General features: G+C 30.4%; 4 protein-coding genes across 13 annotated transcripts; 1 reads left to right on the top strand and 3 right to left on the bottom strand.

Annotated features, from left to right (window-relative positions):
* Positions 1-712: 712 nt before the first annotated feature.
* Positions 713-1,629, bottom strand: LOC149885875 (uncharacterized). Its single transcript, XM_090094285.1, has 2 exons — positions 1,533-1,629; positions 713-1,413 (listed from the first exon to the last, which is right to left on the bottom strand). Exons 1-2 carry the CDS (start codon positions 1,627-1,629, stop codon positions 713-715), a joined length of 798 nt encoding a protein of 265 aa, XP_089950411.1.
* Positions 1,630-3,152: 1,523 nt separating this feature from the next.
* Positions 3,153-4,405, top strand: LOC145184899 (uncharacterized). Its single transcript, XM_090094284.1, has 3 exons — positions 3,153-3,249; positions 3,369-3,530; positions 3,670-4,405. The coding sequence occupies exons 1-3, from the start codon at positions 3,153-3,155 to the stop codon at positions 4,386-4,388; spliced, it is 978 nt and encodes a 325-aa protein (XP_089950410.1). The 3' UTR covers positions 4,389-4,405.
* Positions 4,406-7,723: 3,318 nt separating this feature from the next.
* On the bottom strand, positions 7,724-15,168 carry LOC149885874 (sterile alpha motif domain-containing protein 3-like). Of its 4 annotated transcripts, none has more exons than XM_090093209.1 (8): positions 14,839-15,168; positions 10,360-10,507; positions 9,926-10,174; positions 9,702-9,813; positions 9,308-9,481; positions 8,994-9,203; positions 8,478-8,652; positions 7,724-8,179 (listed from the first exon to the last, which is right to left on the bottom strand). In XM_090093209.1, exons 2-8 carry the CDS (start codon positions 10,461-10,463, stop codon positions 7,806-7,808), a joined length of 1,398 nt encoding a protein of 465 aa, XP_089949335.1. In that variant the 5' UTR covers positions 10,464-10,507; positions 14,839-15,168; the 3' UTR covers positions 7,724-7,805. The 4 variants fall into 4 exon arrangements, with proteins under 4 accessions (XP_089949335.1, XP_089949334.1, XP_089949332.1 ...); XM_090093208.1 differs by lacking the exon at positions 14,839-15,168 and adding an exon at positions 13,457-13,691; XM_090093206.1 differs by lacking the exon at positions 14,839-15,168 and having other exon boundaries at positions 10,360-13,450.
* A 560-nt stretch (positions 15,169-15,728) lies between these two features.
* LOC145184539 (general transcription factor 3C polypeptide 4-like) lies at positions 15,729-22,084 on the bottom strand. Of its 7 annotated transcripts, XM_090093757.1 has the most exons (10): positions 21,565-22,083; positions 21,083-21,351; positions 18,664-19,190; positions 17,936-18,087; positions 17,480-17,678; positions 16,997-17,148; positions 16,649-16,890; positions 16,397-16,563; positions 16,130-16,249; positions 15,729-16,096 (listed from the first exon to the last, which is right to left on the bottom strand). In XM_090093757.1, the coding sequence occupies exons 1-10, from the start codon at positions 21,760-21,762 to the stop codon at positions 15,768-15,770; spliced, it is 2,355 nt and encodes a 784-aa protein (XP_089949883.1). In that variant the 5' UTR covers positions 21,763-22,083; the 3' UTR covers positions 15,729-15,767. The 7 variants fall into 7 exon arrangements, 6 of the variants coding, with proteins under 6 accessions (XP_089949883.1, XP_089949882.1, XP_089949884.1 ...); XM_090093756.1 differs by having other exon boundaries at positions 15,729-16,249; positions 21,565-22,082; XM_090093758.1 differs by having other exon boundaries at positions 15,729-16,249; positions 21,450-22,081.
* Positions 22,085-22,951: the final 867 nt, after the last annotated feature.

The raw sequence follows: 22,951 nt of genomic DNA, 5'->3' as shown, positions 1-22,951 counted from the left end.
AAAAGTTAAAGCGTATCATAACAGCATTTCAAAATAAAGCTTTTAAAATAAAGGAGAATCATTTAAGCTGTATTATCAATAAATTTATTGAGATTTAGAAGCCTGAAAAAGTAATTCATTACTGAAAAATGCGTTGCTAAAAACGCTGACATATGCAACGACCAAAAAACACAACTTCCACTTTTTTATTTAGTTTGCTAAACAGGTTTCAAAAGCGTAGTCTATGATAAACTTTACGCTAAAAAAAAAAATGAATTTTTCAAAAAAGGACCATATTTTGAAAATAGGAAAATCAATGGAGATGTACCGCCTTAAGTTGTTTATATAGAAATTGGGATTGCTGTATTCAACGCAAACGCAAAACTGTTTTAATTTTATCAAATGATAAACGATTTTCACATTTTATAAAAACACCACTTTCTTCAGAAGAATTAATGTATTTTTCTGCTGTAAAGCATTACACGTAAGAAATCGCGTTAAAAATCCAATTAGCGATACAACGACCAGCGAAAACGATGTCAGGGCAGTGTTTAAGAGATATTTAAACGAGTCTTTCTTGAAAATGCTGTCCGTCATCGCGACGCGTGATTTGACTATAAAAAAGAAGAAACATTCGAACAAACCGTTTGATGCGTGATTTAAGTTTTTTTTTGAGAATAAAAGCTTAGTAAGAAAAAAAATAGAAAAAAGAAAACCTTTATCTTTCGTTCTTCTAATAACCTTTTCCTCCATATCCATAGCCTTTATTGTAAAAGCCTCCGCCATATCCTCCGTATCCTCCGTATCCTCCGTATCCTCCGTAACCACCATACCCGCCGTACCCATACGCTATAGGATCTTCTTTTGCTTTAACGGATTCGTCATTGTAGTAGCCTTTTCCGTATCCGCCATATCCTTTATTGTAAAAGCCACTTCCGTATGCTCCGTATCCGCCGTATCCACCGTAGCCACCATACCCGCCGTACCCATACGCTTTAGGATCTTCTTTTGCTTTAGTCGATTCGTCTTTGTAGTAGCTTTTTCCGTATCCGCCATATCCTTTATTGTAAAAGCCACTTCCGTATCCTCCGTATCCGCCGTATCCACCGTAGCCACCATACCCGCCGTACCCATACGCTTTAGGATCTTCTTTTGCTTTAGTCGATTCGTCTTTGTAGTAGCTTTTTCCGTATCCGCCATATCCTTTATTGTAAAAGCCACTTCCATATCCTCCGTATCCGCCGTATCCACCGTATCCGCCGTATCCACCGTATCCGCCGTACCCACCATACCCGCCGTTCCCATACGCTATAGGATCTTCTTTTGCTTTAGTCGATTCGTCTTTGTAGTAACCCTTTCCGTATCCATAATTGCCACCGTATCCGCCGTATCCGCCATATCCCCCGCCGTATCCGCCGTATCCATAACCTTTTCCTACGCAAATAAACAAACTCAAACAAAAATCACTTTTTTTAAAAAGACTTCGACGGCTTTTAACCGAAGATTTAAACGCTTAAACTATCAAACTTCCATGGCTACAAAGTTACACTTACCGTAACCGTTAATCGAAGGATCGCTGTTCTTCTCGCATTTGACGTAAGCAGTCAAGCAAAGCAGGACTATCGAAAGAAGTATGTTTGATGCATGCATGTTGTATGCGTTCCTAAATAATGAAGGGTTTAAACGAAGTAGCAATCGGTTTTATTGAAAACGTTTGTTTATTGCCGCTAAAAGTGCCTACAAATACACACGCTTTGACGGTTGAAGAACAATCGTCCAACGAAGCGAGCTTTGTAATCAAACTGTTCTCAACACCTTTTTATACTGATCTCTGCTTCCTCATAGAAATTCCTCTTATGTTACGCATAAAAATACTTCAACGCGGAACAAAATGCCACGAACTGTTTTTAAGTGATTTTTATGCCTCGTTGTGGCTCTAAAGTGCAATAAAGTACAGCAGATGGAAATGCATGAACGAAAGCTAAAGAATTTTTCAAACCTATTACCATCTTTAATTGCTTTTAAATGTAATTTAATTTTGTGCATTACAAGAACTTAATGGCAAACTCTAGTTCTTAGACTTTTAATGAGAGAATTTGTGTCTGTTGCTATTTTGGCATTTATGTTACACTTTTCGACGCTATTGAGCTGTATTATATATATATATACATATATATATATATATATATATATATATATATATATATATATATATATATATATATATATATATATATATATATATATATATATATATATATATAGAGGCTTATATTGGTGTTTTGATTGGTTTTTTGTTTTTCTTCAAGTTTAAGCATGAGTACTTTGTTTTGATAAAAGAAAAATAAAACAAACAAACAAAAAAAACAAAAAATGGAGGCGAATTTTTTTTTACTTTACATAACGACTTTTCATAATTTGCAATAAAAAGAAAGTCTTAAAAATCGGGCAAGTGGGAGGAGGAGGTGGAGAATGAAAGATTTCACTAGTGCAAAAGGTATGCGACATTTCAAACTTAGGAAATATTTGCTCTTGAATTAAATCCGTCAAAACTTGTATTTCAAAAGAAAAAAAATCAACTAAAAATTCATATAAATTTGTCATAAAACATGGCAACGCAATTTAAAAAACAACTTATAATATTTAAACAACTTATAATGTGGTGAGTAATACAGCTCAATAGCGTCGAAAAGTGTAACATAAATGCCAAAATAGCAACAGACACAAATTCTCTCATTAAAAGTCTAAGAACTAGAGTTTGCCATTAAGTTCTTGTAATGCACAAAATTAAATTACATTTAAAAGCAATTAAAGATGGTAATAGGTTTGAAAAATTCTTTAGCTTTCGTTCATGCATTTCCATCTGCTGTACTTTATTGCACTTTAGAGCCACAACGAGGCATAAAAATCACTTAAAAACAGTTCGTGGCATTTTGTTCCGCGTTGAAGTATTTTTATGCGTAACATAAGAGGAATTTCTATGAGGAAGCAGAGATCAGTATAAAAAGGTGTTGAGAACAGTTTGATTACAAAGCTCGCTTCGTTGGACGATTGTTCTTCAACCGTCAAAGCGTGTGTATTTGTAGGCACTTTTAGCGGCAATAAACAAACGTTTTCAATAAAACCGATTGCTACTTCGTTTAAACCCTTCATTATTTAGGAACGCATACAACATGCATGCATCAAACATACTTCTTTCGATAGTCCTGCTTTGCTTGACTGCTTACGTCAAATGCGAGAAGAACAGCGATCCTTCGATTAACGGTTACGGTAAGTGTAACTTTGTAGCCATGGAAGTTTGATAGTTTAAGCGTTTAAATCTTCGGTTAAAAGCCGTCGAAGTCTTTTTAAAAAAAGTGATTTTTGTTTGAGTTTGTTTATTTGCGTAGGAAAAGGTTATGGATACGGCGGATACGGCGGGGGATATGGCGGATACGGCGGGGGATATGGCGGATACGGCGGATACGGTGGCAATTATGGATACGGAAAGGGTTACTACAAAGACGAATCAGTGAAAGCTTCGAAAGAAGATCCGTATTTCTATCCATACAGTAAGAGCTTTAATAGTTTTATCTTTCAAGTTTGTTAATTCAAATGTATCTTTTTGCTAGTATTCTTGCAGCCAATGCAAAGAAATTCGTGTAAAATAAGAACATTTTACATTAGTTTCTATTACAATGAATCTTTCAGAAATGGGATACGGCGGATACGGTGGATACGGCGGAGGATATGGAGGATACGGCGGAGGATATGGCGGAGGATATGGCGGATACGGAAAAGGCTACTACAAAGACGAATCGACTAAAGCAAAAGAAGATCCTATAGCGTATGGGAACGGCGGGTATGGTGGGTACGGCGGATACGGCGGATACGGTGGATACGGCGGATACGGAGGATATGGAAGTGGCTTTTACAATAAAGGATATGGCGGATACGGAAAAAGCTACTACAAAGACGAATCGACTAAAGCAAAAGAAGATCCTAAAGCGTATGGGTACGGCGGGTATGGTGGCTACGGTGGATACGGCGGATACGGAGCATACGGAAGTGGCTTTTACAATAAAGGATATGGCGGATACGGAAAAGGCTACTACAATGACGAATCCGTTAAAGCAAAAGAAGATCCTATAGCGTATGGGAACGGCGGGTATGGTGGGTACGGCGGATACGGCGGATACGGTGGATACGGCGGATACGGAGGATATGGAAGTGGCTTTTACAATAAAGGATATGGTGGATACGGAAAAGGCTACTACAAAGACGAATCGACCAAAGCAAAAGAGGATCCTAAAGCGTATGGGTACGGCGGGTATGGTGGTTACGGAGGTTACGGAGGATACGGAGGATACGGAGGATATGGCGGAGGCTTTTACAATAAAGGCTATGGATATGGAGGAAAAGGTTATTAGAAGAACGAAAGATAAAGGTTTTCTTTTTTCTTTTTTTTTCTTACTAAGCTTTTATTCTCAAAAAAAAACTTAAATCACGCATCAAACGGTTTGTTCGAATGTTTCTTCTTTTTTATAGTCAAATCACGCGTCGCGATGACGGACAGCATTTTCAAGAAAGACTCATTTTTGTCCTGACATCGTTTTCGCTGGTCGTTGTATCGTTAATTGTTTTTTTAACGCAGTTTCTTACCTGTAATTTTTTATTGCTAAAAAATACATTTTTTTTCTTAAGAAAATGTCATTATTAAAAACCAAATGTCGGAAAGTGCATTAGGTTGTATTTGCCTTTATTACTGATACCTTAAGCTCTTTATTTCATTTGGCAGCATTTAGTTGTTTGTCCTACTTAAATTCTAACTGCATGACAGGGTAATTATGCTTTCGTGTGTACGTCTTTTCCTAATCGCGTTTTTTTTTTAAAATTTTTCTCCTTTACACTTTCTCTTCTTGTCATTCTCTTACATGGCAGAATAAATAAACCTTCGTGTTTAAGTCTTTTCTATTCTCTGTTCTTATTTCTCCTTCCTCACGATATTAATTTCTTATATTCACTAACTCGTATTTATTTTACTCCAGAAGAAATCAACTAAAAAATTTTAAAGTTTCTGAAGTCATAACGATGCATGATGGAATCCATCCGATGCTTATTTTGTACTAGTTACACTCCCATATAAATGAGAGACCAATACTTCTAATATAAAAAGATTGATCAGGTCTTCGATTTATCATGGGTGAAAACTTAATACATTGGTGTTAACTACAATTGTAGCTACAATAAACAACTATTGTAACTACTACTATTGGTGCTAACTACAATTTTAATGTTCAGCAACTTTTTTTATGGAAAACATATAACAATTCTCTCTAATTTTAATGAGTATAAAGTTCATTCGGCAATTCAAGTTTATTAACCCGTTTATTTAGCCTTTTACAGGTTTTACAAATTACAAATTTCTAAACTAGGCAATAGTTTATATTTGTTCGTTTTGTTAAGAAAGTGATATTTTTTGGAATTCTATATCGGGAACATACAAAATACTGAAGAGCTTTTTAGTTGTAAATGAAGGAATAGACAATGGATAAAACACAAGCACAGAGAGATTATGAAAATGATGCTTAAGACACAAGCACAGAGAGATTATGAAAATGATGCTTAAGACACAAGCACAGAGAGATTATGAAAATGATGCTTAAGACACAAGCACAGAGAGATTATGAAAAATAAAAAGATAAGATCGTTAATCAAAAAGATTATCAGCTGAAAATGAAGAGGGAATCAGAAAGTAAAGAATGCTTTTAAAACAGCAGCAATGGGAGCAGACAAGGAATCGGAGCAGAAAAAAATTGGGAAAACCAGTGTTAAAAGCACATAAAGGCTAAAACCTTTTAAAAAAACTTTTATCAGCAAAAATACAAAGTCAAGACGCATAGAAAATGTAGATATTGCGAGACCATCTTTCCCACAAATATTTCAATACATTTTGTTCTTTTTTGAAAGACGTCTCGCATCGCAAAAACATTTGAGAAGAAATAAAACTGTTCTGAATACAGGTCCATAAACCTTTTATTTACTTGATGAAGAAAATTATTTTAAACTCGCTTTTTCTTGACTTTGCTTCGCTTGATAAAGAAAATCATTTTAAGTTCACTTATTCTTGTTCTCGTTATTATTATTCTCAGTTTGTTTAATAGTTTAATTACTTATTAGAATCTTTAAGCTTTTCAACAAAACATTTTGTTTCTGCAGGAACGCAGCAGATGACTGCAGATGCGAAAATTTTGAGAACTTTTAAATAGAAAGTAAACCGACGGTTTTGGATCCAGCAAAAACTCATAGAAAAAGATTCTTTCACAATTTAAGACGCTGTCAGTTCTAATGAAGGATATACTGACTGTCCTGAAAAAGCTTACCTTCAGAAAACAATCGATAGCTTAAAAGCATTGAAACTTTCTTTAAAAGAAGGGTATTTAGGAATAAAAGATATGAAAATGTGAACAGAAAATGGCGAAAACTTAATTGAACTTTATCGCTATGACGTCGACAATTTTTTGAATTAAAAGGTCTGAAGTTATTCCTTACAGACAAGTAGAGCGATTTTAATTGTTGATTAGCCAAAGCTTTGAAAAAATAAACATTAAGAGATAAGAGGTACTTGGTTTGGGTTTGTTAACAGGTCTTCTAACAATTCTTAGTAATGCATTGAGTTTTACATGAAATTAACTTTTACGTAATCGTTTCACGAGGATCTAGTTTTTTTTATTTGAACTCTGATAAAATGAGAGCCAAATGAGGCATTGACTTCCTAAAGAAGAAGAAAAATTTCATGGAATGAAATAAGAAAATAGAGCCTTGAGTAGTTACGCTAGACTATAATTGGTGCCAGCGAATAAAAACAACTCTTTTTTTTTTAAACTTTTCTTTTATCGAGGTACTGGTCTCAAAATATAACACTGTATAGCGTTTACAGGAAATTTTATGAAGCTAGTTTTGGCTTCCCAATATGGCGGTCGAATTAATGAGCTATTAACGACCATACACTCTAAACCCAAATGGTTCTTCGAAGAACTATTAAAGGTTCTTTGCGATTATGCCAATGGAGCACCCTTTTAGGTTCTTTAAAGAACCTTATAAATTGGTTCTTCGTAAGAACCCTCCGTAAAGGTTCTTTAAAGAACTACTTAAGGATCATTGAAGAACTCTATTACGGGTGCTCTATTTAAGCACTCGTTGAGGTTCTTAAAAGAACTTTTCATACAGTTTCGCATAACCTGCCTTCAAAAAGTTTTTAATTTTTGTTTTTAATTATTTTTTTGCCAAAAGACAGGCATTATTTAATTATTTTCAAAAAATTATTTAATTTTTCCTTTTTAATTGAATAATCTAAATTAACTATATATAATATATATATATATATATATTATATATGTTTATATATGTATATATATATATTTTTTTTTCGTATATATTTATAATTAATATATTTTATATATAATAACTATATGTATCTTTTTTACGAAAACTACTTTTTATTATTACTCTGGTTGTAGTAGGAGAGTTTAAAAAGACTAAAATTAAATATAAATGTATTTTTATTGATTCTTTTTCTAATAACTCATTTATTTTATATTAACTATTTTGTTATTATGTTATGAACTATTATGAAAAAACAGACATTTATAATATAGTATTTTAAGAATTCGTTTGTGTTGTATTTTAACAACACACTTATGTTGCTTTTTACTCAGCGCATAATTATTCCAGAATATTAAAATATAAAAAAATATAAAACCACTCCAGTTTAAAATGAATATTTTTGGGGTTAAAAAAGCTGAGTTTTTAACTACGCAAATATATAATTATAAACGTATAATAAATCAATTTGATATATCAATCAAAGTATTTGCCATTCTAGTTATAGTCACTGGTCGCTCTTTAGACGACAAGCCATAAACAATATGCTCATAAAACAATAACGTGTTTTTTAATTGCGGGGGATATTGAATATTATATATATAATACGATGCAAAAACACACGACATCGCTAATGAAACATCAACATCGCTGCAATGCTCTATTATAACGCAACCATCCAACATAACACAACAGTCTTTTGATATAAGCCTTTGTCTTTTTGGCATTTTGATAGTTGGCGTACTCTGCACTGGTTGAATGTCAAATGTAAACAAGCAGTCAATAGATTCTTTGAACAGCCTTGGTAACAAAATAATGGATGCATTCAATGTAGCATCTGTAATGTAACAAATCATTTATAAAATAATATGATAATGTTAAAATACAATACACAAAACCAGACCTCAGAATTAGGTAGAAAAAAAGCTTATTATGTTGCATCAGGATACTGATGCCATCCAAACAACTTTGGATGCTTTGGAGCATCCAAAGTTGTATAATATAAAGTTATATATACTTGTATGAGGCGTATTGTGTCATGTGCAATTAGCATAAGTAATAGTTTTCATTTTTTTAAATTTACTTTACATTTTACTCATTACACATTTTATTGTGACACAAATATTGAACATTACCTTTCTTTATCGAGTCATCAATTTCACACTCCACTTCTGCAGATATTGAATTTACTAAATCATCTTTATGCTTTGATTTTATAAGTTGCAGAATTTTGTAAGCCATTCCACCCATAGATTGGTGGAGTTCTTTATCCAGATCTTTGGCAAATCGTAATCTCATTTCATTTAGAAACTTTAGAAGAAAAAAAAAGGCAATCTGCTATTGAGTGTTTTAGACATTTAACAAATTTTTGAAATAAAACTACTATAAAATAAATGTATATTAGGGTAAATCATCTATTTTATGGACCTAATAATTAATAATTAACTTTTCCATTAATTATTCAAATTTATTAATATCATAAAAAAATAAGGAAAACATAAATTGCTCTTATTTACCATTCCTTATCTAGCATTATTGTCAAGTTATTATCAAAAAATGAGATTATTATCAAAAGATTGTTATTAAAAAGTGAGAACAACCAAATAATAGATAATTTAATAATTAAGTTAATAAAAACACTAAAAACAAACCAATCTAGCAATAGAGAGCCAAGGATAAGCTGATTTTAAATCTACTGTACTTAAAACAGAATCAAAATCCTTTGCTCGAGTAGCACAAGTACGTTGCTGGCGATCCAACAGCATGTTAATGTCTGGCCTGAGCTTATTGTATTCTATTTTCATGTCATAATGATGTTTTCTGATGGTTGTTTCATCCTCCCCAATAGGAAGTTTGTTCAGCTTTAAAAAAATAACTATATTTTAAACATAGTAACTTTACTTTTAAATAAAGTTTTTTTTATTTATGAAAAAGCTTAATACATGCATAAAAAGCAAAATTATACCAATTCTCTACTTTTCCTAGTACAAGATTGATTATCACTAATAGCATCTTCCTTTCTTTTTCGTCCTCTACCTTGTTGACCAAATTTTTTCTTATGTTCAGCAACAACCGACATATGGATTAAAGGAGCTCTCTCCTTCTTAAACTTGTTCTTCAAGCTTTCTAATAGTGTTGGCTACCAATTTTTTATATATATATATATATATATGTATGTATATATATATGTATGTATATATATATGTATATATATATATATATATACACATACATACATATATATATATATATATATATATATATATATATATATATATATATATATATATATATATATATATATATATATATATATATATACACACACACAAAACAAAAGCATTACATAGACAACTTACACATACAACATATCTATAAGAAGAAGTACATCCTGACGGGAAGTCACTTAAGTGTGGATACCTACTGCAAATGGCAGCAAGTACAGCTGAGTATTGCGCACTTGATGGATACCTTTACAAAAATTTTCAAACATATACTTTATGTAATACATAAATTACATTTATTTATAAAAATATGTTTTTTATAACTAAATGAAATTTAAGTTTTACATAGTATAACTTACATGGTGTATTTACTGATGTCATCATAAAGACATTGTAGAAGTTGGTTTCTATATTTGCTTCGATTAAATTGCAGGAAACAATGATCTTTGGCATCCAAAGCTGCATTGACTGATGGAGGCAAAATAGGTAGCTGATAACGCACTGGCCATGGTTTCATAATTTGGGACACCCCAGGAATCATACTACTATTTCCATCACAAGATATTGAGGATATCATTGATGTATTTAAAACATCATTTCCAAAAACACTAATTAACATATTATTTCTATTACTATGTATTCTAATTACATGTTATTTTTGTAAAAAACACAAACAGATGCCTAGTATGATCAACTAATATTTAATATAATATATTTCAGGTATAACTTGAAAAGCAATAACTAAAAAAAAATTTAAAAAGTAATATTTAAGCTAAAATAAAAATTTGTTTACTAAGAGCAAGTGGTTTCTTGCTGTGCATGTGAAGTTTTAAGATTCTTTATAACTTCAATGAGAGCTACCTGCCGACGAATCGTTTGACATATACTGGCCACCATTGTCTCAGTTAAAGACACCAGCGTTTTTCCATCAATTTCTTCCTCTACAATAAAATACTTACAAAAAAAAGAGTAAATTTTGAGATTTTATATTAATTAATGCAACAACATAATTACTTAGCTAGACGCAGAACAAAAAAAAAAAAAATTGTATTTTATTTTAATCAATAAAAAGTTTAATACATTTTGAGATTTTTTATTTTAACATTGTTAAATTAAAAATATAAAGAGATTTTATAAAGAACAACTGTATCTGAGAGTAATATAACAGCACCCATCCTGTAAAATATATGTGTCTAGCAATTGGTGATCAAAAACATCTGTAGGTAAGCATATTGTCAGATTTTCTTCTTCAACAACTCTGAAGGCATGTAAGTGAGCAGAATACTTATCAGAAATAAGAAACTTACAACAAAATACCCAGTGATGACGAAATCTTATAATATGATAGATTTTAAAAAATAATGGTATTTCTTCCACATGTAATAAATCTAGAATCACTGTATCGTGAACATGATATTGGATTCCATTTATAAGCAAGCTGCTACACTTCCAAATAGTTTCTTTCTTATCAGTAATACTATAACCAAAAAAACTTACTAATTTTTCTTGAATAGAAGATGCTAAACTTTCAAAAGTAATGGAACAAAGATTATAAGTTTTCTCATTTTCTTTGAAGAAATCTGAAGATGTCATCTCCCAACACTGCCGTAACTGGTGTCGTTTTGCAAGCGAGTAGGCAATATTTTTAAAATTTCTAATTGAAGAAGCCAATTCTTTAAAATACTTGTGTTTTGCTTCAAAACGCATACACCATAAATAACGCAGTGGCCCATAATCATTAATAAGACGAGCATAATGGAGCATGAAATGAAATTTAGGTGTAAAATTATTTGGAAAAAGTTCTGCGAAATTGTGCAAAAACTGCTCCACTAAAAATTGAAGAAACGGTAATACAGATTTAGAAATTTTAGGAGCAAACACATAATCAGCTATTTCTCTAAGCTGTAAATACAACAACCAATATTTATTAGACATTGGTATACGATTTCCAATCATAAATGGTAATAAACGAAACATACAATATTTTTGTGATGCTGATCCAATAAAATTAATAGAAGTAGCAGAACGTACAAAAAATGGAACTGGTTTGTTCAATCTGTCATTTCTACCTATTTCAAATATATTAAGCTCTATATTCATCTGCTCAATTGAAATTAACTTATCTTCTTTGAGTTTCAACAACAATAGACTTATTAATTGTGGAACTGTACCTTCCAGCATGTCATGCATTATGTCTGGTGGAAACGCTTGCATAACTTTAAAATATGATAAATCTAAAAAAGGACAACGCCTTTCAACACCATACATACTTGAAGAAATCTGACTTTGGCCTGAAATAGCAGCCAAGTGATAATGATGCATTTCATCAGTACGAAGTGTTGCATCAAGCTCAGAAAACATTTGATTTTTGTCTATATACGAAGTCATACACTGACGGCAAAAAAAACCTGAATTAAAAACACGACGAAAACCAGCTAGTGCATGGGCTGAAAGGTTATCAGCAGAAATTGTTGCTAAGCCACCATATAATTGAATCTGTTGGCCATCAACCACAACTAATATGCCTTCATTTTGTAATGTTATTAAATCCTGAATGAAAGGTTTTAAAACATCCTTGTATGTTTTATGTTTTTTAATTAATTTTTCTTTTACAAGAATACATAAGTATATATTTTGAAGTCTTGATATATATTTATCTTCAATGTTACCAAGGAAAAAGTAAAATGCACATATTTTATGCACTGTACGATGAGCTCCAATTGGATTGCATACCTCAAATTCATCAATATACAAATGGAGTCTTAAAGCATACTTGTCATTAAAAATGTCATGATGCTTGCAGATAAAACCATCAGAATATGAGTAAAGGAAATTTGTTTTTTTAGATGAATCATTCTCTAATTTTCGCTTTATAGAACTCCATATTTCCTCCTTTTCAATTAACTGTTTAAGCAGTGGTAAAATTGGAATGTATTGAAAAGTTTCTTTAATGGTTTTGTTATTGTCATTAATACAAGTTGTATCACCAAAAGAATTACCAATAATAGGATTTTTAGGTACACCATTTTGATGATCAATTACTATTGATTCTACACAAAAATCATTTTCACTTAAAATATCATCTGTGCTACACAAAGTTATTTCAAGTGGCAAAATAAGTCCTAAATTGGTTTTACTAAAGGCAATAATTTTTTTACTGGAGTTGACAACTGATAAAACTCTATCTAAAAGCAATCCATTGTTTAATAAATTGTGCAAACTTTCATTAGATACTAAGCTGTTGCCTAACTCCTGTTTTACTATACTACAAAAATTATTATTGTAATAAGTTAGCAAGGATTGGACTTCATTAGCCATATCAATTTGCACGACAGATGGTATAGAATGCTTTTCAGCTATTCCGACAATAAACAGTGCAAAATGCTGCTGCAAGCTGCTTAGCAACTTGTCTAATGACATAGATAAATCAGGTAAATCAGAATGAGAACTACTGATAGTTGCACTTTCACATTCATTTGTGTTGTTTTGATTATCACAATTTTCTAAATATTCCTTTTCTAATATTTTAACAGTTGAAGTATGGCAGTTGTTTGTTGACAATATAGATGAATAGTAAATTGTACAATGCTTAATTCGAATATGCTGACGCAAACATTTTACAGATTTATAGGATGCTGGGCAACCATCAATATTACATACTGCAAGATAACCAGCTGTATGCTCATGCATAATATGCAAATGATCTAAATACTTTTTCATAGAATACTTATGTACACCGCATGTGGAACAAGTAAAGCATATAATATTACTGCTAGCTGCCATTACAAAATATTTTACTTAAATTTAAGTTAAAAATGACTTGACTAAAAACAAAACTATTAAAGTTCAAAAATAGTTGTAATATAAAAAACATAAAATAATAATCAAACCAGTAATTTTCTGTCTTAATTCTGATAGCCCGTTTAATTCTAAATATCTGCAGACATCTTCAACACTCCAATTTAAATATTCTGCCATACCAAAAATTAACGAAACACTTCAAATTCAAATATTAAATCAGATTCTAATATTGTTTGATGCTTTTAACAAAATATAATTAAGCAGTGTGCGTTAGACTTCAATAAACACGCGAGATGAAAAACAAAATGGCGCTTTATGCAGAACCTTTGTTTATTAAGGGTTCTTAAAAAACACGAAGAACCTTATTGAAATTCCGAAATGTAATAAAAAAAGTTCAAAAGAACCATACAACTGCGCGAAGAACCCGTTAGCTCATTAAAGAACATCAAATGACCCTAAAGAACCATTAGGTACTTCAAAGAACTCTCGAAGAACCATTTAGATTTACAGTGTATGACAGTTAAGAAACTGATGATTATATAGAATTATATCTTAAGCACAATTATTAGGGCAGCTGAGTTTCCTTTTAAGTTATAATATTTTTTATACATTAGTTTTTCAGATAGGTACCACAAGGTCATAAATGCTGCATGAATTATTAGTTTAGCGCTGTGAGTACGCACAACTCAGAGGTTCCTTCTAGAGTTATTTGGTAGTATAGAGTTTATATATAAATAGTTTTATGTATGTATGTATGTATGTATGTATGTATGTATGTATGTATGTATGTATGTATGTATGTATGTATGTATGTATGTATGTATGATGTATGTATGTATGTATGTATGTATGTATATTATATATAACAAATAAGATTAGTCAGTGAAAATAAATGGTTATCAGATATATCTAAGTCAAACCTATGAGAAGTTTGTTCATTAAATATTTTTATATTCAAAAGTTTATCAATAGGTTATGAATTTCTTTTTAGGGTGTTTTTACATGCATTTACATTTTATACTTGGAGTGATTATCCCAATACTTTAAGGGATAATAAACATTTAAAGATATAAATTTATGTGTATTATACATTTTTCAGTAACATACATGTTGATAATGTTTGTTAACATACATTATGTGTCTTATCAGTAAATTTCCTTAATAATTTTTATTGTTGTTATGAATGACAAGTCAAAATTAATTGACTCAATTATTGAGAGCTGGAATATTACAAAGAATAATATATATAAAATAATATATAATATTCAAAAAATTTGATTTTGTAATTAATGTTCTTATTAAATATTATATTCATTAATTACATTCATGTATTAAATAATCCTAGAAGGAACCCCTGAGTTGTGTGTGCTCACAGCACTCAGCTAATAGTTCATGTACATATCTGGTATCTTGCTACAAAAGTTGAATATAAAATTTCTCAAAATTGTAAGTAAACACCACTATCGCTTACCATGCAGTCATGTTATCAACCTTCAACACTATATTGGGTAACTAAGAACTAAAAGGTACATGAATTATACATTAATTTAATCGTAAATTGCACTTTAAAATTATATCAAATATTTTTGAACTTTTTTATTTAAATTAATAGTTTCTTTGTCTACTTTTTTTTAAAACCATTTCATCTTTTTAAACTTTTTCAAAATGTATTTCATGGTCTAGTTTTTCTTTCAAAGCTCTGTTTAACTTTTTTCTTTCACATATTTCTGTAAAGACTTTTAAAGTGTACATCGGTCATCACTAAAAGCTCTGATCGCCGCCACCTTGGGAGGCCAATTTCGGCTTCAATTTTGTTTTAAAAAAAAAACAATAGAATACGCTATCCAGTTATATTTTGAGATCAGTGAATCGAGGTTTTCACTGTTAATTTTTACCGAATACCAAATTTAGTTTTTGATTCGGGCATTGAACTTCATTGTGCTACAAAGCGATTACTACTTTTCAGTTATTCTAACCTTTTTTTTTTCATATTTAAAAATTATTTTCGTCACATAAAATTATTTGCTTCTGTTTTTCCACAATCTTTTGAGCCTATCACGAATGTTAGAGTTGATTTTCTGACTTTTTATGTTGTAAATAAACAAATTAGTATAAATTGTTTTAAGCAGAGGATGGCATGTCATTTTTTAACTACATTTTCTGTTGTTTTTTTTAAATATACATTTGGTAAAATTCAAAATAGGCTAGAACTTCTAAATAACATAAGTTGAAGAGGAATGTGTTTATTAGTAACCAAAAAAACTAAAAATTTTAATTTTTTTATGTTTCGAAAAAAGTTTTTTTAATATTTGTATGCACCAAATTTTTTTTTTCTTAAACCACTCCACGAATTCATTAGAATTTATTAACTTGTTGTTCATTTTTTGTATTTTTTTATGTTTAAATATTAGAACAGCATACAAATTTACAACCACAAAACGGACAAATATCTATATTTAAAAGAATTGCTTCCAAGCTCAGCTGTCCATCTAAAATCTTATCCAGTGCTATTCTACTGCAACCCGCACATTTACGATAAGACGTGAATGCACAAATTTGAAGAGTTAATGAACATCTAAAGCCGCCATGTTTATTAAGACAAACTGCAGTATACAAAGAGTCCATCGCTATTTCTAAACCACAAAATCCACATTTTTCGCGCGCTCTTTTCCACTGAACCTGACTTTTTATTAACGGCTCACTATTTTTATTCTCAGTAGATGGCGTTGATTGAACCAAGTTACACTGCTCCTTAAGTGTTGCAAACATGTTTATGGACTGAGTGTCGCCGAACAGTCTATAGCACTTTTCAGAAATATCTGCTGCGGTTGTCCAATCTACCAGGCACAACCAGTCAGCCATCAGGGATAAGATAAGGACATCTAAAAACCCAAAAGCAGCAGACGAATATATTTTAGGTCCAGAATTTATTTACCGAAAACAAAACTTAATGTCACATAATCTGCGTATACATTAACAATAACTTTGAAAAACATGAAATACCATAGATAATGCAATAATATACATACTTCGAGGAGATGAAGGTACACAGCCGCTTGCGACCAAATTTAAACCCTTAGTTAAGGTTTCTTGAATAAAAGAAAGTTCAACTGCATGGTTTAGCTGTCGTAAAATTGGATCGTCGAAATCTTTTAAACATTTTCCGTCTTCCACTTCTTCGCGTGTCAAAATTGTCCTAAACAGTTAATGCTTTTTTCAGTTCTTAAAAGCAAAAAAGTTTACCCTGTGTTAGTCCCATATTTCATCAACCAAAAACCTACCTTGATCCTTCCTGCTGCAAGCAGCGCAGCTTGTTAAAACACAAATAAACTTGCAACTCATGCCGCGTTAGTCCGTCGTAGTTGATTGGTTCGTCACAATATTTATGCAAAGCTTTGGGCAAGAGGAAATTATCTGTCGAGGAAACAGCAAAAAATTCACGAACATTCATACTAAGGTCCACTCTGCCGTCTAAAATCTTTGTTGCTAAGGCATCAACAGATAGGAAAGGATAGAAACTTACCTACACCAAAAGAATTTTCACTTAATAAAAATGAAGCTACACTTGTTAAAAACAAGGTTTCGTTTTTTTTAAATTCACAATTAACAATTGAACTCATTCCACTTACTTCCATCTGTTTCACAAACATCGACTGATGAAGAAGTAATTTATTGGGGCATGACACTTGCGCTAATAACGTCATGTTGCCATCTACAGCTGCACCTAGACACTTGAAACCGCGCAATATATTTTTCTCGCAAACGGGTACAATTTCATTATCTAAATTACAATTAAAAATTTTAAAAATGCAATAGTAATACTTGTGTTATATAAATATATACGGTACGGAAAATATTCTCTCAAAATGCCGAAAACCCCTACGTTAAATTATTATTGGAAGAAATCTTGATACGACCACGGAAAGAATTTTAATATCACTACAATTTATTCCTGGTGTTTTATTTTGGTGATAACTGACCAACTAGGGTTGTAACCTTTTCTTTCATAGTTCCTTTATGAAATTTAAGATAAAAACATTCATCAAAAATGGGTTAAAACTAATTCAGCCAAAATTTTTATGTAAAGCAGACTGTTAATATAAAAAATATACCTATATCAAAATATTGTGTTGTGGTAAAACTGGATGTCAAAACAAATTTATTATTAATAACTTGTAGGGATGTTATAGGAGAAGCATGACAACTTGGAGCAATTTCACAGGTTGAGCATGTTAATTTGTCTGCATGGTAATTTATTTTAAAAACTACTATTTCACTTTCTTTAGTGGCCACTAATCGCATTATACCATCCTTAAATAAATAAATAGTATATATATATATATATATATATATATATATATATATATATATATATATATATATATATATATATATATATATATATATATACATACATACATACATACATACATACATACATACATACACATATACATATACATATACATCTTTGTATGCATCTATGTATGTATCTATGTATGTATCTATGTATGAACATTTTTTTTGTTAGCATACTAATTACTAATAAATATTTTATAAACACTTGCATTAGGGTTGATCCACTCAAGAAAAGAGACACGAAGCATATCAACTTCAGCCCATATGTCTAAAACCTGTAGAAAGGAACTTTTGTTTTGCTGATCAACATTGACATGGTACAGCTTAATAGAACCATTAGTGAACCCAACTGCAACATAAACTATTGTAACAAGTAGAAGCAATATTAAAAATCATAAAAATATTAAAAAAAGTTTAAGAAATCACAACCTTAAAACTTCCTATTTTATTAAATAATAAAAACTGTTGTTAAAGTTAAAACACAAAAAATGTTTTTTGTATTTTAACTTTAAGAAAGTTCTATTTAAAGCTTAAATACTTAAAAAAAAAAAAAAAGAAGAAATTCATATAAGAAAGAAGAATATATTAGATTCTTTAAAAATTGACAAATGTTTTCTTAAGGTAAAAACACCCCATTAGGGAATAAACACTAGTGCACCAAAAACAGTGTATACTTTAACTTAAATGACAACTACTACTTTCTAGATTTTCTAGATATCTTGGTTACTATCTTTGTAGAAAAGAAAACATGATAAAAAGAGTACAACTTAGTATAATTTATGGATCTTGAAAACTAACTTTGAAATCAAAACAAACAGAATTTTTTATACAAAATGAATATGCGTATGCAGAAGGTATTTTTTACACTCTGTGGCAGTGCAGATGGAATTTGTTATAGAAAAATACAATTGAAAAAAAAAATAGTTTAAACACTTACAAAATGTGCAGCCAATTATAGACTGTTGGATGCTGGATGAAATAGGCCACATTATATCAGTCTTCCACCATAAAAGTAACTTTGCACTATGTTGACTATCATCAGTTAAATAAAGAGTAATTAGCCATAAAAACATGTAGCCATTCTTGCTTGCAGTTAAAAAAATTAGTTTAGAATGCTTGCACTTAACATAAGAGTGATAGCTATGATAATAGGAAAGGTTTGCATGATCAGGATTTTGCAGGCAGTCAAAACAAGGAATATTTGTAGGACACCAGCATATAGATGTTGTAAAAAGCAAATGCTTGCGAAACTTATGTCTTTCAAAATCTCCACTATTAAATTGGAAGTACATTTCTGAAGGTTCAGCTGTGGCACTGCAGAATTGAAAGTCTAACCAGTTGTTTTCCATCAAATAATGGAATAGTTTGTCTGATATATTTAGAATAGGATACCATTTGCCAATAAGTGGTTTTGAAGAATGTATGTAAACATTTCCATCAGCAGATAACGTTGCTAGTACACATCTGAAAAAGCAACAACTATAAACTGCAATGAAAAATAAAGACTGAACATTAATCAAATGCAAAGATATTAAATTAAAGATATTAAATGTTAAGATAAAAGATATTAAAAATATTAAGATAAAAAATATTAAGTGTCAAGTATGCACTTCAATAATATATCTAACATAAATATGTATAAAAGTTTTTACATCATCAAAAATTTTTTGATGATGTACTTTGGTCACTTGATTAAATTTAAGCAGCAATAAACTTATCCACCATCTACATGTTATCCACCATCTACATGTTATCCACCATCTACATGTTATCCACCATCAACATGTTATCCCCCATCTACATGTTTCAAAGTATAGTTTATATTTTTTTACCTGAAATCTTACTTAATAAAACTAAAGAATGTCATTTAAATTTTGAAAAAAGTTTAAAAATAAGATGAAAGATATTTTTATAAAAATTTGAAAAAAAATGTACTTATTACTTATTTTAGATCTTAAAACAAAATTTCATAAGTGATAATATTAAAAATGCTTATGAAAAGTGGAAGAATAAATGCCATACAATGGGAACAAGTTAATAAATTTTAAAACAGTACAAGGATTTTTTGTGACTATTGACATGCTTTACTTAAAACAAGTTGGCCAACAAAACAACAAAAGTTCATGTATTAAAAGTAAAGGCATTAATTAGAAAAGCAAACAATCTTCATTCCCAATTGAAAACACTTGGTGGTGACATTTTAGAAGAAATATTAAACTTTTTTAATTAAATTTACCTCTAAGTAAAACAGTTTTACATAAAAATAGAATAAATAAATTTATATTTTTAAAGTTAAAATGCATTAATAGATTCCTTTAACTATCAGAATTTATAGATACAAATGACACACAAACAAAATATTACAAGTTTATTACCAATTTATAAAAAATTTAACAATAATTTATGCAAAATTAAACATCTCAACTGTTTATTTTTCAGATGCAAAGTGATAGATGTAACAAATTAAACTGCGTTGAATTTTGCTTGTCATTCCTGAATAATCTTGAACTTGATCATTGCCACACAGATATTAAGAAGAGATATGGTGATATGTGACACCTTTCCATTATTAAGCAAACACAACTGATCCTCATTATTTGGGTCAAAAAAGACTGTGAATTAAGTATTAATTTGAGCAACAGCTCGTTTATTATATAGGTAACTAAATCTGAATTAAACTTTTTGTTTTTTAAGTAAAAACCTGACCACTATAAATGATGATGAAAAAGAGAAATGGCTTTACAACAAATATCCAGATTTTGTTACTGGGTTAATTCTGCTTTAACTAAAGGATAGTTAAAGCAGAATTAACCTATTTTATTTTGGTTTTTATGATTAAGTAAGTGATATTTTTCCCTTCTGCTATTAACCATATAAAGGATGTATATTCATAAGTGTTGAATCAACATTGAAACAAATAGATTTAAATTAAACAAAATGGATTTAAATTAATAAAACAAAATGGATTTAAATTAATAAAAAAAAAAAAAAAACTTAAAATATCAGAAAAGTTTCTTAGAGATATTTCTTTGATAAATTGGTCATACAAGCATTAATGTCTGTTAAAACTATATTTTTAGAAAGTAATAAACAGCAGATTGACTTATTTCACTTAAGAATTTCACCAAATAACAGTGAATTGCAAGAACAGTAATTTGTATTTTAGTATAATATTTTACATTCATTTTCACTTTTTTTTTTTTTTTTTCCATTTTCCATGATTAATGATAAAATAACAAATTACTACTTTTTTTTAATTTTATTTTAACACTTTTATTTATTTTTAATATTTATCAATTAAGAGCAGAAATAGCATTTATTAAAGATTGGGTATAACATATCATGATATTTCTTACCTACCATCTTTTGTAGATGACAATGGCGACCACCTTAACTGACAAAATCTGTTTTTATTTTCAGCAGAAAAATTATCATTTTCAATTGTTGAGCTATCCAAAAGAAAAGACTGCCTATGTAAAAATGAACCATTGACTTGACGATGAAAATTCTTGGTTTCAACACCTGTATCATAATTTTTACTTTTAACATTTTCTACTACAGTTGTTTCAAACTGTAATCCAAAATCATATCCAGGTTTTTTGCGCTTGCATGATGAGACAAGTCTCTAATTTACACAAAGTAAAAGAAAAAGCATTTTTAGTTATACTAAACTTTTTTTCAAATTTAAAGTCTATTTTATAATATTTAAGTTAAATAACCTACGCAGAATCTTAGGTAAAACTAGGAGCAAGCACAGATATAATAAACACATATGGACACCGCAGTAATATGCAGTTAATCTCCTTAGAAGCGAATTTATTTATGCATAAAAGGATACAAGGACATATATCCGTTTATCAGTAATAACTGCTAGGCTTTCATCTGCAGACCAGCAAATAGAATTTGGAGATGAGCTAAATGTGTTGTAAGTAATGCAATGCAGAGAGTGATCGTCGTTAATCTCATCGTTAATTTTTCTTCCTTCACTTTCAATTTCCTCGTGGTCATTATTGTCATTTGCAATCGCATTCGCCATATTGATTTTTAAAGTTTTTTTGAATACGCTTATTAAGTTTCAATGGTTACTATACATTTAAAGTTTGACTTAAGTCTACACCTGCACATTTATAGTCGTCAGCCTAAATAAATCTGTTTTATTTCATAATGAATTAGGTATCAGCAGGTATCCTTTTTCACGTTATCTTTAACGTTAATTACGAGGAACCACAATCTGAGTCTATGGCTATGGACTCAGGGCAGGTTTTAGTCAAGTCGTGAAATACATTTAAATCAGAAATAGTCAAGTCGTGAAAAAAACATTTAAATAAGATTTTGGTGATTCCGGGGTTTGAGAGATCGTTTATTTGAACTGCTGTTGATGCAGATAGTCGAGAGAGAGAGGGCGGGGGGGGGGAGGTTGGGGGCGGGCAAAGATTAAGAAACTTTTTTCAGATTTGATCAATTTATATCTTGCTAATGCAGTGTTTGCTTTAAGCTTTTGCTAAAAATTAACAAAAATTTATCAAAATTAACAATAACAAAAAAAATATGATTGAAAGTGTATATTAATCTACCTCAAAATTTGTGAAAAAACTTATAGGGGCATAATATTTATAGAATGTCTACTAATCAGCATTTAAGCTATGCTTTATATATAAGTACATTAGATTTTGAAAGTAAATAGTTTATATGTAAAGTCTGTAATAAATGAAAATAACGCATTGTCTATAAACAAATCATATGTTTAAACCTAGCACATTTCCAAATCTTCGTTAAAAAAAATAAAAAATAGAAATCTCGTTCGAAAAGACCGCTGGATATGATTCTCTCATGGAGAATCATGATTCTCTCATGAAGAATCATGATTCTCTCATGGAGAATCATGATTCTCTCATGGAGAATCATGATTCTCTCATGGAGAATCATGATTCTCTCATGGAGAATCATGATTCTCTCATGGAGAATCATGATTCTCTCATGGAGAATCATGATTCTCTCATGGAGAATCATGATTCTCTCATGGAGAATCATGATTCTCTCATGGAGAATCATGATTCTCTCATGGAGAATCATGATTCTCTCATGGAGAATCATGATTCTCTCATGGAGAATCATGATTCTCTCATGGAGAATCATGATTCTCTCATGGAGAATCATGATTCCTTCATGGAGAATCATATCCGGTAAAATAATCGCATCATAAACACAAGTCTTTGTGATGTCTT

Source organism: Hydra viridissima, unplaced genomic scaffold (assembly GCF_058129835.1).
Source record: "Hydra viridissima isolate aposymbiotic clone 2 unplaced genomic scaffold, HvirCarnegie_v1 scaffold_7, whole genome shotgun sequence".
NCBI classification, from domain to species: Eukaryota; Metazoa; Cnidaria; class Hydrozoa; order Anthoathecata; family Hydridae; genus Hydra; species Hydra viridissima.
The sequence above is the reverse complement of the archived record's forward strand: the minus strand, read 5'-3'. Positions and strand labels throughout refer to the sequence as shown.

Coding starts and splice junctions, on each gene's coding strand:
- LOC145184899 (XM_090094284.1), top strand. CDS start 3,153: ATGCATGCATCAAACATACTTCTTTCGATAGTCCTGCTTTGCTTGACT. Junction 3,250..3,368: donor TCCTTCGATTAACGGTTACG/GTAAGTGTAACT, acceptor TTATTTGCGTAG/GAAAAGGTTATGGATACGGC. Junction 3,531..3,669: donor TCCGTATTTCTATCCATACA/GTAAGAGCTTTA, acceptor TGAATCTTTCAG/AAATGGGATACGGCGGATAC.
- LOC149885874 (XM_090093206.1), bottom strand. CDS start 13,349: ATGGCAGCTAGCAGTAATATTATATGCTTTACTTGTTCCACATGCGGT.
- LOC145184539 (XM_090093756.1), bottom strand. CDS start 21,762: ATGGCGAATGCGATTGCAAATGACAATAATGACCACGAGGAAATTGAA. Junction 21,352..21,564: donor ATAAACGGATATATGTCCTT/GTATCCTTTTAT, acceptor TGTGTAAATTAG/AGACTTGTCTCATCATGCAA. Junction 18,088..18,663: donor TATAATTGGCTGCACATTTT/GTAAGTGTTTAA, acceptor TTGTTACAATAG/TTTATGTTGCAGTTGGGTTC.
- LOC149885875 (XM_090094285.1), bottom strand. CDS start 1,629: ATGCATGCATCAAACATACTTCTTTCGATAGTCCTGCTTTGCTTGACT. Junction 1,414..1,532: donor TCCTTCGATTAACGGTTACG/GTAAGTGTAACT, acceptor TTATTTGCGTAG/GAAAAGGTTATGGATACGGC.